This window comes from Nomia melanderi, chromosome 9 (genome assembly GCF_051020985.1).
Source record: "Nomia melanderi isolate GNS246 chromosome 9, iyNomMela1, whole genome shotgun sequence".
In the NCBI taxonomy this organism is placed as follows: domain Eukaryota; kingdom Metazoa; phylum Arthropoda; class Insecta; order Hymenoptera; family Halictidae; genus Nomia; species Nomia melanderi.
The window spans coordinates 5,596,548-5,611,402 of NC_135007.1; the positions used below are offsets into that span (position 1 = coordinate 5,596,548).

Here is a 14,855-nt window from a genome sequence, read left to right on the forward strand (position 1 = left end):
GGATCAGGCTATTTAATGTTCTCAAGTATTTTCTAACAATATCGTCTCTATAAAAATTTTACTGTATACTATTATTAACTTCTCAACGACGAAATCAGTATATACAATATGTCGAGCTTTTAGCCATTGTGTGCAGTTAAATTTTTAACTTTATATGAATCTATAATAACATTTCAACGCCCTATACAATAAATTTCTTATTTCATTTTCTTAAATGTATGGGTAACATTTTCCATGTCGGAGGATCGACGTAAATGGTACTCGTAGATTAAACTGTACATTCTGCATCTATAAAAAATGAAAATCCAATCTCATCAACGGTTAAAAAGACCTTCGGGACTCTGTCTCCGAAAACTGCAAGCTCATAATTGTGTCAGCTTTATTGAAACCCACCTTCAGAGGAGGAAATCCCACGAATGCATCCAGTTGGTTTTTTTCCTTGGCAGACGTCTCGAAACACTTCTCTCTGCCACCATATCTCGAATCCTTTGTGTCCCGAGGGGACCTCTTGGCAAAGTTCCTGGGTGTCCACTTTACGAGCTTCAAATAATTATGAATTCAATACCGACGGCACGGAATCTCGAACACAAACTTCCTCCTGTTGTCCAACTTGCTACATTCACGCGTAACAACATCACAATCCCCACGCTGCGCAGTGCGACTGCCTGTGGACAAAACCCCCAAATTCGACTATTCACAGAACGAAAATTAAAGGTTACCAATTTGTTTCTAAGTAGTACCTGCTATAAAAAATAATTTTCATTTAAAAAATAACGATTTTGTGCAAATCAATTCCGTTTCTCTATTTATATATAACGTTTGAACCGAAACGCATGACATTCACTGTTATTTAAGATACTTCATAGTATCCCCATAATGTAAAAAATATATAACCACCAATGTTCAAGTCTATACCTTACAGCTTTTGTCTGAAGCATTTTTTGTATCACTCATACTTTTTAAGTTATTGAGTTTTGTCTGTTACGGTGTGGGCAAAGAGTCACGATTAAACGATGCGTACGATTCGCTTACTGATGCCCAGCACCAACGCTAACTTAACCACTTGCCTTATAATAGCGTGTCAGACACGTGACGAAAATTTTAAATTGAATTCGACGAATCTAAATGTTATTTATTTATTTTTAGCATAATTTAAATATATTTGTCTATTGTTAATCGTTAACATTTGTGGTAAACGTAAACACAAAATAAGTATAAAACTCTTTTCTTTTTCTACCAAATTGTTAACGATAAAGTTGTTTTATCTCGTACAGTTGAGAAGTAAATCATAGAGCAAGGGATTAATAGCGATGGACAAAAATTGTTGGTTGTGTAAGAAAACGAGTATCACTGGATGAAATGAATCTTAATCACAATTCAACAAAGTTTTATTGGTTAAGTACAAAGTGTGTTTGTCGGACGCTTTGTTATTTCCATCTGATCTGTCGGTCGTTTCTCGGCTGCCTTGTGAACCTTAACGAATAGGTTTTTGGGGAAACGTTTGTGAATTCGTTATTTCTTTCCACGCCCTGCATTAATGACAGCAGCGCGAGGGTGTGCAGCCAACATACCCTTGACTGCCTGAAAGGGTAATATTCATTGTTGGTAAAAACACCCAAGGTCTGCACATATTCGGAATCCTGGTTTATCATCGCCCAAAGTACCTAGAAGCTTTTCATTCAACTTTCCACACTCAAAGTGCAAATGACCAGAAACTCCGGGTTATTGCAAGCCGGATGCCAAAGGGCTATTTGCGGTTGGACCTGCTTGAGGGTCTGTTTCTTGTCAGGTCGGAAAAACGCCGTTACGGATTAATCATAGTCGATGGTTACCGGTCACCTGTTACATACGCAAATATCATCGCGCGTGCGGATTTACGGCCCCGACTTGATCCCTGTAAATCACTCGTAGGCGCGACGAGTTTTAACTCGGAATTTATCGGACGCATCCGTTCACGCGTTGACAATCTGCGCAACGAGCAGTGAAAGGAACGAGCGGGAGAAGTTTTCGGGAGGTATCTCGAAATTTATGAAGCTCCCTCGATGGGGTTTGCGTATCGATTTCGCGGGCCGCGTCAACATTGGCATAAAGGGAACCCTAGTTTGAGGTACTAGTAGTTAGTTTTCAGGTACGTGCCGTTAGGCTCACTTTAGAAGGCCCCCATGGGCGTGGGATTGAGACGAGGCCCAATCAGCTGAATTCGAAGCCTTACCAGCGTTGTCTCCCGGAAATGACGAGTTCCATGAAGGTAGACTCATGTTGGTAGCGCCGAACTCCTTTCCAAAGCTTATACTAGCCAGTGTGGCCAGAACGAGGTAATTGAGAGGAACACATTTTACGCTCTCCTTGGTGTTGCCATTGGGTTCTGCGGTGGTTGCGGAGGTTGCTGGAAGATGCCAGCTGATAAGAAATAGGATAATGGAAGGGGTAAGGCGGAATGGGGAATAGGCAATCGTCTGGTTACTTTCTGGCTTCACTGCTACTAGCTCTCCAGGCTAGTGTCGGAGTAGGTAGGACGTTGCTCAGGCGCTGGGATCCTCAAAAGAACCCTAGCATAGCATGCAGGATACTAACCACTGCATTACGAAGCCAACATCAAATGTTCGGGACGGCCTAATCCGCCAGACATCCAGATCATGTAGTACTACTCATTGCAGATCTATCGGTGGTACCTATTCGATACGTATCTTCCTTATTTAGGTAGTCTGTCCTTACCAAGGCTTTGTGTGCCCAACTCAGGTATCTTGGGTCGGCAAGTCCCATACCGCAATTGCCATGCGGTTCTTGAGGGACAACACCGGCACAGCGGCGAAGAGGATAACGGCGACGGCCAACGGCCAACCCTATCAGAACTTTTCCCGAGCCTCGCTGTTGTGTGTTATTCGCGTGCCTGCGTATCACGAGTTCCGTGGAAAATGCAAATTTGCGGGGCGTGTCGGTGTTCCCGTTGTTTCCAACTCGAGCGTAGGCGGACAATCGTAAAGTAGGTGGAGCTTCTTCAAGAATTCCGTTGGGAATACGCTATAACAGAGAGAAAAGTGGACCGTAACCTTGGGCAAAGCTATCCTGGTTTTTATCTTCGACCGATATTCCTCCGATAGTAAATTCTTGCGGACCTGCTTTGAGTGAAACACGTGACCTTCGAACCCGCGGTCTCTCGAGGCGACCCTCGAGGTTCTTCCGTTTTGATCGATGCTTGACTTGAACTTCGAGTGAATGTTTGATGGGGAATGTTTGATTTACGATAGTAATAAATGGAATCTGGATTTTTATGTAAATTCCGTAAAGTTCTACCTTCGTGCACAAACGTAGAGAAAACAGAGTTAAGGGAGATCATGTTTTGTGTAGTAATAATGTTGGTAGATTAAAACTGATCTAAATCTGTGTAAAGTGCTATGTATTAAACTTTATATTTTATTTTGATATGATAACGAGATATCAGATATAATAAAAATCCGCGGTTTAGTAATAACTTTATTGATAGAGACAAAGCACCCTTTCCCACAAATAAGTATTAGAAGTGCAATGCAGTCTGATTTTTATATAATATAACTTGCAAGAAAGTTTTTTCTATTACTCATTAAATTAACTTATAAATATGATTCTCTTGTACTTTAATTTTGTAGTAAAGTGGGAATCAGTTGCTCGGTGAATTTTATAATAGGATAAGTGACCAGAAAAATAAATACATTTAATTGTAATTAAATAAATTATATATTTCGCACAGAAAGAAAGGATTTTACAATATGCGACTAATATGCACAACCGTTTGTATAATGTTGCGATGTTTTTCTGATTTTGACATTCTTTCTTCGCGTCGTTCATTCCACTCCTTTTTATATTATAATCTCTCACTCTCACTCTTTCTCTCTTCCATTCATAACTCCGTTACTATCTTACAATTTATTAACAATTTTAATTCGGAAAAAAACAGAATCATATTATTGTTTCCGAATGTCAACTTACGACAACGATGATTGATTAAAATTGTAATTTTTGAATGAAGATTTCTATAAGGAATGTTAATTACTTCAGCAAGAGGGAATAAGGTAATATACGGTGACCGATATTACCCGACGATACATGGACTACACTCCGTGCCATAAATTCGTTGAACTCTCAGCTTTCTACTGTAATTTTCTGTAGCAACGTGTTCGAACATCCGATCGCCATTGTTAATCTTCCGCGAATTCGATACTCGCGTAGTTATTAATTAGTAGTAATTGAGTATGCATCGTAAGTCACTGTTTTCCGTTAAATAATGTATAACCTGCAGTCATTTATATTCTAATTGTCAAATTCCATGTATTTTCATCAATCTTGCAGCCTTTTTGTAAATTCATTTTCAAAATTTATTGATAGGTATATGCGGTATATCGACATTATATTCGACCGACCGAAAATTGTATTTCCCAAGAGAAAAAAATATTATTATTTCTGATTGACTATATCGTAAACGCCTCTTGGAACTTGGAAGTTTTCTCGTTATTCAAACCGCATACGACAAGTTTCAATGCAATTAGGGCAGATCAAGGCAAATCGAATCGTTTTCTCTTTAGCAGTAAAGAATACTGAAACATTACTAATAAAAAGTGAAAAAGAATTCAGAAAAACTTCAGAATACTGAAACATTACTAATAAAAAGTGAAACAGAATTTTTAAATCTTCTTTTTGTAAAGAAGAAACAAAAAGTGAAAAATATAATTTATTAAATCACCTCGTGAGCCAATCCGTCGCTGCCTACATGTATTATCTATACAATTTAAAATAATTAATGAGTGAATTCAAGAATTTCCGATTTTGTTGACACGTCCACCGAAATCCGATTTGTATCCGGATATGTATGTGAACCAGGCGGCCATCTGTCGTAGTGTCATCCTTTAAGGAGATTAACTTCTTCCTCACAACTCTCGGTCACCGCAGAAAGTTTTCCGACACGGGTTCGTAAACAAATTCAGATTTGGCTGGCTGGCTTCTACTGGCACAGCGAGATCTTGTTTTGTCGGTTGTCGCCGGTTGCTTTTCAATCGTGGCAAACGTGTCGCGAGTGTCCATCGATCCGTTGGTCTTGTTCCACCTAGTGATGCTGCTTGCTTGTCCTTGAAGCTGAACTTGTTTTGACGAAACCACGTATTGATCTTCAAAAATGCTGTCCATGACGAAATAACATAATTCTATGGAATATTATGTGGCAATTGGAAAAGGATATTTTAAAGTAGATGCTATTTTTTTCTTATAGCTATAGAGTTGACTAATTTATAAACAGAACATTATGTAATTTTTAATGATTTAATAACTACATCTACATTTTTTCTTACGAAGGATTGTCTCCGAGGAAAATATTCCAGTGAGTAGCTTGTCTGACCATTGCACGTTGTTTCTACTTACATCAGATTCCTACAACGTTTTACCATTAATTATTTTCGTAAAAGTTAAATTTTATTAGCCGATGCGTCTATACATTATAACCTGCTTTTACATACATTGAACGACTGAAATTCTTTTATACATCCATTCATTTCAATATAATTGTATCAATCGTGCCAGAGTGCCTACACCTGTAAACTGTTTCAACCTCCACTAAACAACTCAAATTATTTTCTGCTTTATGTTGCATTTGTTTTTCTTGCCGTTAATTTACAGTAACTTACCTTGAACTATCGCCAATTCCATTTGTTAGGATTGTATTGAATGAAAGTAACCAGTGATGTTCAGACACGTGATCAAAACAATGTTCAAACGCGCGTGCGGCGAACGAAGTTTCAAATTCAATTCTCTAGGGGACAAAGTTTTAACTTTACGGACGCTTTACAGTACAATAAAAACGTCACCTATGAAATTGATTTAACTCACCAACTGTTGTATGTGATCAATTGTTATTTCCTTTCTGAAATATTGACTTGATATCCCCGTACAGTTTCGTAAAACCTCGATGTAACTCTTGTAATATCAAAAGCCTAATGCATTCTGTATCGAATTAAATACTTAGCAATTATAAACCTATTTTCATTATAATTTTATAAAATGATCAGATGTACGAAGCCATTGAAAAATTCATTAACATGCTCATAGTTAAATTATATACCGATCCTAATTACTATTTTATAAACCCATTCAAACGAAAAATCTTTCGGCAATTTTATTAACAAGTGTACCATTATTTTTCTATAAACCAATTCAAATCACAAGTTTTTATAAATCAATCGCAACAGGCGTATAAAGACTGAATCAGATCGAAATAAGAATCCATTTTACAGTCGTTACAATTAAAATATGCAAAATATAATTCCTACCTTTCCTTTCTTATTCGCAAAATAGATATTTTAAAATTCCTCTTCATTTTTTAATATTAACGTTCAATTGCCTTTATTCATTTACTATCAAACAGAGGATTGATTCAATTCGCCTCGAACCACAGTAATTGAATTACAAAGTAGTCTTAATTATAATTTTCTAAAACAATCGAAGCGCTCTAAGAAATGAATCAACGGGACTTGATCTGTGATCGTAATCCTCTTCAAACATTTCTCGAAGGCCAGTCGCCGTCTTGGGGAATTAACGGCTTCGCCGCGTTACAGATGCGTCGCGCTTCCGGTACAACGGGTCACCGGTCCCATGTGGCGCCGGATCACGAATTTATTGGCCAAGCCGCAGAACCGAGAAATTGGATTTTTCCTGTCGAACCGTTTCACTGAAACTATGGAGGGCCAATCCTTGGCGACTGGCGAGATCGATGCCGCCGGCACTTAATTGCTCCCCTTAACGTGCCCCATGTGGCTTCAGCCCCTGTTCCCCGTGCCTGCCACTGTCGTCGATGATGTAATTACCGGCGCGAACGTTTAACGGTAAATTTACCGGAAGCTTATCCGCCGGTCTTTGCCCTTTCGGGTTAATTAACGAAGATAAATTAACGGCCGATCGAGTGGACATCGAGAGGACAACTACGAATCAGCTGTCTTTTACCGTTTTCGAGCGGACCAAGTCATCTTCCGGTGTATGCCAAAAATGCGGAGCATGTGTTGTGTAATATGTAACTGTTATAATTCAGGCATTTTGTATTCGTGTAAGAGTGTTTTGTAAAAATTATATTAACACATGTCTACGTCGCTATTTAACTGGTTGGAGAGGATAAAATCTTGGAAGCCTAACAGAAGTAGGTGATTTTAATATTCTTTTTATTTATGTGGACGTAAGAAGCAAAGATTTTTATCAGAAACATTAAGCAATTAAAATTGTATACTCATATGTGTTTGTTATCTGAAGTTACAACATTGTAGAGTTTTTCAACGTTGAATAGACATAAGATTTGGATTTTGGATGTTGAATTCGTCACTGAGAAAAATCAACTATAATTTTATAAAGATTCAACAAATTGAGACAATCTAGTTTCGTTCAAGTATGTACAATCATTCTTGTATTTTATTTGATTACAGTGTGTTTTGAAAAGATCCTTCAATATTCCTTATTAAAGTCTTTGAGCATTATTAATTACACATTGGTAAAAAGAAAAGATATTAAAATCACCGTACCTCCTTCAGGTTTTCAAGGTTGCGTATCCTGGTTAAAATCTAAGGAGGCGTGGTCGTCAATGGCGTTACTAAATATTTCGTATATCACTCAGGTAATTGGAAACCGGAATGATTACAGAGCATCAGGCGCAGACTTGAGGTTTAATTAAAAAGTTTAATTAAAGTTCGCGCGATCAGATCCTCCGAAGGGTTCTGTTGTTCCATTGCGTTGTTACAATGGTGACGTTTCTGTGACGCCCGACGTTCATTTTAAAACATAAATCACCGAGAATTACGGTTTATAAATGAGAAGCGTTACGGACAATTACATTAACTTGTTAACCGCGTGATCTCCTAACCATGATTACTTACAGAAACAAAAAAGAAAGAGGATGACATTTGTGTATTTCTACACAAATACATAAAAAAATTAAATACACTTTTATATAAAAATAACATAACTTTCATGTGAATATTTCACCTATTTTTTCCATAAAAATATCTCTGTTTAACCCATTTGAATTACTAACATAAGTTATATAAATTCACAATGTTCCTGTATATTATTACCAGAGTTTTACATTAAAACATTACATTACAACCACCTTGTTAATGTATACCGGTTACCACAATATTATTTTCCAGCACGAAGTAACGCACAATATTATATAAAAATGAACATACAAATTTTTTCCTTCATTCATATATTTTACAAATTACTTCATGAAATATTATTATATTTAGATATAATGAAAACAGTTTACTGACATGGGATACATTTTACACTTCGTCGTATGCTGCAAATGTTAACAAAAATGTTATCTCAATATCTCTATAATTAAAAGGACGAGGATTATTTATATACTACAAAGGCCAATTGACAAATTTTTCTTAACACGGACATATGTGTCTGATTTTTCTGAGAGTACAAACGGACGTTTCTCGTCGTATTAGAAAGGCGTCAAGCGAACTTCGTTTCATGCGCACTCAACCGGACGAAGTGGAAGAACCGACAACTGAAAACCTTCCATTACGGAGATCCTGTCCGGAGATCCTGCAGGTTTGCGCAGATATTTAACGAAAAGGTCGTAATTAAGGACTCTTCGCGAAGTTGAAACTTCGCCGGCGGAACGGCGCGGCCGCGTTCCCTTAAACGCCATTAATATTGAAGCGCCTTTTAGATCGCGAGCTCGGGCTATGTTTCAGTCAACGTCGCGTAATTTCGACGCGCGCTTTACGCGAATACTCTTCCATGAAGATCGAGCCGCGCCGCTCTTAACGCGCTACGAGTTAGCTCCGCAACGAAGTGTTCCGAGCCTCGGTACACTTCGCGGAAGACTGGTCCTGGCAAATATACTCTTTGTGAGCGACCCAGCTCTCTACTTTCCCGCGTTGATCATTTTTTACCGCGTTTCATTCTTTTTCTTCGCTGAATTGATTTTTCCCTTGATTTTTCGCTATTATTATGCGTTCACGTTCTTACGTCAGAAGGAAATTGGCAAAAAAGACTTAACTGAAATTGTGTTTTAATTAGTTAGCTGTTGCAATCTCTTTGAGAAGCGTGTATCTGAAATGTGTCACGGAAAGTAAGCAATGACGAGTTTACTCCTCAAACGTAGAGTACGTGTGCTGTTATAATATAAAATTAAGTTGTAATGAACTGACGGTTTTATCTTTGAATTTTATTATTGACATTTGTTTATTTCCTTAACTTAACATATTTTGCATATGGAAGAAGAAAATTCATTAAAAATCAGTTTCTTAGAAAAGTGGTTAATTATAATAATTTTAACTGCTGTTGTGGAATGTTATTGAGAAAGCACAATACACAACGGCACTTCACAAATCAAACACCAATATCGTGATTATAGAATAATTACTTTGTATACATTATATATAGTTTCTTCATAATAATTATTTACATTTTTTTATTTATTCGTTATATTTTGTTTTGGCCTCCAAATATTCAAAACATCTTAAAATTTACGAATATATTTTAGATTCTACTGAAATCGCAATTTAAAATCGCAGTTTACTCGTCATAACACAAAACCTTGCCATTTCTTCATTGCTTTGAACATTTGTTGTGCCTTAATTACGAATATTTTTCAAACTTTTCTTACACAGTAATATTCGATAGACCTTCCTAAACACGATAATGCAAATTTTAATCACATTGTAAACATTGAATTTTCATAATTAAGACACAACAAATGTGCAAAGTTAAAAATTGAATTTTCCTTCTAAATTGATTTTCTCAAAAACTGTAGGTAACAGGGAAGAACAGATTGGATATTCAAATTCAGTATGAGAAACACTATAAGACCACTTATGAAACTTTCCGTAACAAAAAAAAAGTTAAATTTTGTAGACTAGTGTAATAGTTTCAGGCAGAAGTTGAAAGTGCATTTCTGTACTTTAAACGTTCTACACAACAATACCAGGTTATAAGCGCAAAGATTAATCTATAATTTAACGCCATTCAACTGCGTCAAAGAGGTGCACAGGCGAGAGTCTCCGAAAAAAGGGATTCTCGAACAAAAGATGATCCCTTGGTAAAAGTCCTCGTCTCGCTGCTTAATCTTCCAGCGAGTTCGACAGGGTCCTCTGACTATTCGAAGAGTTGCGGACATAAAGGACTTATCTGCTTAACGGGAATGGCAAGTGACTTTCATAGAAGCGCTTTACACTCGGATGATAAAATAAATCGCCTGTGTATCGCCGTTTTCGCGGAGTTATACGGTGAAAATGATCTCGATCCAAGGGGCAACCGCGTGGAACACGTTACCACAGCGAATAAATTATGAGAACGTTGACCAGAATTTATGAAGGTTCCTTCGATTACCAGGACTGCGAACTACCGAGACAGAAGCTAACGAATAATGAATTGTCAGGCAAAGAGGTAATGGGATTTTGGTGGTTCATTATCGTCCCATATTTCGAGCAACGTCGCGATTATACTCCGGTTACGACCGGCCGTCTGTCATTTTTTTTCTCACGCTAACACTTTCCTCTACGGAGAGTTAAAGGGCTTAGTATATTTTAATCATGCAGACAGAAAATGACGACGGTAACTGTTAAATTATGAGGCAAATTTTCTGCGAGCTCGTCGAGTTCTTTCACAATAAACGTACCGAGACCGGTCAACGACCATTTTTACAATTTAATTTAAAATTCTGCTTTTTCTTTTGTCCATTTGACTTTACATCAGTTCTCAAATTGTCCGATTAATCAGCTTTTCAATTGTTGTCTTTTCTTTTGCTTCTGTTTGCACTGAAACAAATTTATTGTTTAATACTTTAATGCATTATTTTATAATCAGTTTTATAATCAGTTTATAACTATGTTTAGAACAGTTCATAATCATACGCATACAATCATTAATCGAAGTAAATATAAATTATTACAAAATAATAATTTCCGCAACGTTAAACAAAAAATCAAAATCGCAGTTTCAGAAAGAAGGTTCCAAATTATAACACACACACAAACCAAATAAATTCATTTTACCATTCTTTTGTGTACTCGTCGTCCCGCAATATGTATCGCCATATTCCTGGCCGCCATTTCCGTGACCAATACGTTAAATAATTAACGGTTTTATTCGCACAGTGCATTTAAACCAATCATTCCTCTGTAATGTTTATACAATTATAAAAATGATAAAGGGACAAAATGGAACGGAACACTTCCTTCTTCGCTGGTTCGATTCCCGCTCGGTTTTAACTGTTCCCGAATACTATAATAATTGCAGCTAGTATCGAGAAACTTTTTGTTTGCGCTAGGGAGTCGCGATCAAAGGCGGCGTAAACAACTTGCACGATAAATCAGAAACGCTGATTTACCATTTAATAAAGTAATCGACCGATAAACTTCGGTGAAAAATAATGGCAACACGAGTACCGGTTTTCAAATCAAGGGCCTCGCGGCAGTTTTCATTTCCATTTTGCCCGCGTTCTGTTTATTTTTTAATATCCGGCTGGCTCGCATCTCCTTTGAACCAACGGTTTCGCCGTCCGTCGCGATCGCGATGGAAATATGGCGACGCGGAAGGACGGAGGGAAGAACAGCGTAGACGCAAGATAAAGATAAATGAAGAACCGAGGAATGAGACGGAATAATGGTTACGATAAGAAGCATACCGGTTGCAGATTGAGAATAAATATGAATGCCCGTCTAGGGGATCGCAATCAGGGATAATAGAAATGTATTGCTTGCTTCTGAATAAGGAAGATGGCGAATGGAGATGTAAATTGCTATTGGTGGGATAGCAAGAACGTGGCAGTAAAGAATGGACCCCGTGGAAGGAAAAATGGAGGAAACTGCGCGCCAGATGTCTCTGGGGACACTTTGCTGTCACGTTGAACATCAACATTGCTTCTGGACGCACCGAAATAATTCTATCAACTAGTGCTTCTCTTCTTTAGAATGTTAAGGACATTATTTGGTATTCATTTTATGTTTATGATTGATACCGAAGAATCGTTTTTAATTCAATGGAAATGATGTTTCCAAATGAAATCATGGAAATTAATAGTTATAAATAGATTACTTATAACACTTCTCTAAATTTCCTAGAAAAGGATTCTTTTTAGCACTTTAGTGTCTCGTTAAATTTCTTTCTTCATGCTCACCAATCACCACTATTCAGCACCGTTTACCACATCTTTCTATAAATTTAATTTCTTCTGATCTCACGAAGGCTCCATTTTTCTCGATGTTTCAAATAATTGGTACCATTTGCTGCATATTGCGCGCACGTTTATTTTTCCGAGATTTATTAGTACTACACTTTGGAACTTTCATATATACTTTGTATCCTGCTCATCCTGTACAGTTTTGCGCTACCTTCCCCATGAATACAGAAAAATCCACAACCCGGTTATTATACTTTTTAATTTATCTCGTTAAGAAACTCGTTTCTGTTAAAACTGCGAATCTCGCGATTCTTTTTCCCTTTACCATAGCACCACGTGGGATGTCTCTAAAAATAATCCCTACAGAATAGTAGTTTTAACGTGCGCAGTTGCGAAAGAAGTCATGGGGCAAAGGGTTAACGAAGTCGTTACGAAGTCGTTATCATTACCATTACGACGTACCTCGAATTCATTCGGTGGTAATCGCGAGCCGCGATGAGAATTTCATGGTCACATGGGCAAGATTCAATTCCACAGCGAACCGTAATCGCTTTATCCAACATGTGTCCACGCCTTCCGAAACACTCGACCCTAACAAGAGCTATCTGGAAACTGCTGTTCCCGGCGGAATGTTCGAATCCGTGAGTTCTTGTCCCGTGTAATGTATTAACTTACCAACATAAGGACCGGTTGTCTGAGGTTTGAAAGGCATCGCACCCGGCTAATTCGGGCACTCGTGTCGACCGTAACAACCCTCGCGACTCAACCGAGATAACCATGGAGACACTAGTCGGTCATTTTACATGTACGACCGCACTTACGCCGCACTCTGGAGACTATAAGGAACAGCTATACTAGCGCCGTCAACACTGCGAGCGTTCGTTCGCTCGTTACTGCGATATTAACCTTTGACCTACAATATCATATCAAACTCATGACGAAAATTTTAACACTAGAACTACCGTACCAGTCAAAATGACTGGTTTCAGTTTCTTGTTTCGCAGTTATTGATACCTTAAGAGCATTGAATATTCGAAATGATTTTAAAAATAGTTTTACTTAAATACTATAATGAATGCCTGAAGAAACTGATAATAATCTATTGTTACAATTTTTACGGGAATTACTTAACGATCGTATGAAATCGTGAAATCTTTGTACACTTGTTTATTGAAACACCTATTCACTTTAATGGAGAACTTCAAAGAAAGAGAAAGTATCGTATTCGTCAAGTTTCATCATATTTATGAATGGGAATCTTAGCAGAGTTTGATAGCAGGAAAACACGTGTCGCTTATTCTCAGTACAATCAGATGAATCGTAACTCGGTTATCGGTAATAATCGACAATACTGGAAACCGTGCAACAATTTTGATCAGCTATAAAGGAAGTTTACGACGCTAAACGACAACCGTGGTCATACGTTCAGCTTAAACCGGGCGTTAATACCGCATTAACGTCGTTCTCCAGTCGTTCTACACGCAAACGATCTTAATGGGGCGCACGACCGCCGCCTCAGTGATACCTCCGTGTAATGGTTTGTCGAACGAACTCTAGTGAATTGTGCCAGCAGACGGCTACACAGATACGTGTATTTACTTCACGAAATAGAAGGAATTTAAACAGTCAGCGTTTCAATTCATTTCGAAGTTGTCTTATATACATCTAAGTAAATATTAAAGGATAAATATTGGAAGATTTTATGCTGCAAGATGTGAATGGCTCTGAATAATAGTGATTTAGTTACTATTTCTGAATTCTCGATAAAAAAACAGCTTTCGTGAAACATTCTTGGATCAATTATATACTAATATTGGAATGTTATTAATGATATTAATAACTATTAAGTAGTAATATTAGTAATTTTTATATTAATATTATAGAAGCTTTTTCCCTGGAAAACTCAAAAATTAGAATTAGACCATTATTATTTTAAGCCATTAATGTGTTATTAATAATATTATTTATTATTAACTATGAATATCAATAATTGTAATATTAATATTTTAAAAGCTGAACATATAAAGGTTTTTTATTTCTCGAGAACTACGACGTATGAATTAGAGCTCTATTATTCTTAGCCACTCGTAGGTCGTGTACACTAGAAAGTATATACTAGAATTGTGATTTTGTTTGCAGCATGTCAACAGGTCAAATATGGCGTGCAGGCTGTATTCGGTCCGTCGGACCCAATCCTCGGCCAACACATTCACAGTATCTGCGACGCACTGGACATTCCACACTTGGAAGCCAGGCTGGACCTGGACACAGAGGCGAAAGAGTTCAGCATTAATCTTTATCCCGCACAAAGTTTGCTCAACGCCGCTTATCAGGACATCATGGAGTTTCTCAATTGGACCAAGGTCGCCATCATCTACGAGGATGATTACGGTGAGTTGCTTTTGGATCTTCCTCCAGAGTCGAAAGAAAAAACTCACAAGACATCAACGATACAGAAATGTTTTCTCATGCCTGACTATTCACACTACGTACTACTGATTACTATTTCGTCGAACAGTAACAATTATAATTTAGTAGAATACTCTTGATAAATTTACGCATTTCTACAGTGTAATTAATGCTTGAAGAAACAGCAAACATTTATTTCAGAACTTTTTATTTCAAAATTTACTGTCTGTATATTAATATTTTATATTTAGGGTAAACGTAATCTTACGTTGATGATGAAATTTGTTTCTCTAGACGAAGA

General features: G+C 37.4%; 1 protein-coding gene across 9 annotated transcripts in view; it reads left to right on the forward strand.

The window, feature by feature from the left end:
• LOC116431258 (glutamate receptor ionotropic, kainate 2) overlaps window positions 1-14,855 on the forward strand; it is a 206,837-nt gene that overhangs the window by 81,385 nt on the left and 110,597 nt on the right. For all 9 annotated transcript variants that reach the window (XM_031986396.2, XM_031986397.2, XM_031986398.2 and 6 more), the window contains one exon: window positions 14,285-14,536. In XM_031986396.2, the coding sequence (XP_031842256.1) occupies window positions 14,285-14,536 (252 nt within the window). The remainder of the gene's footprint in view (window positions 1-14,284; window positions 14,537-14,855) is intronic.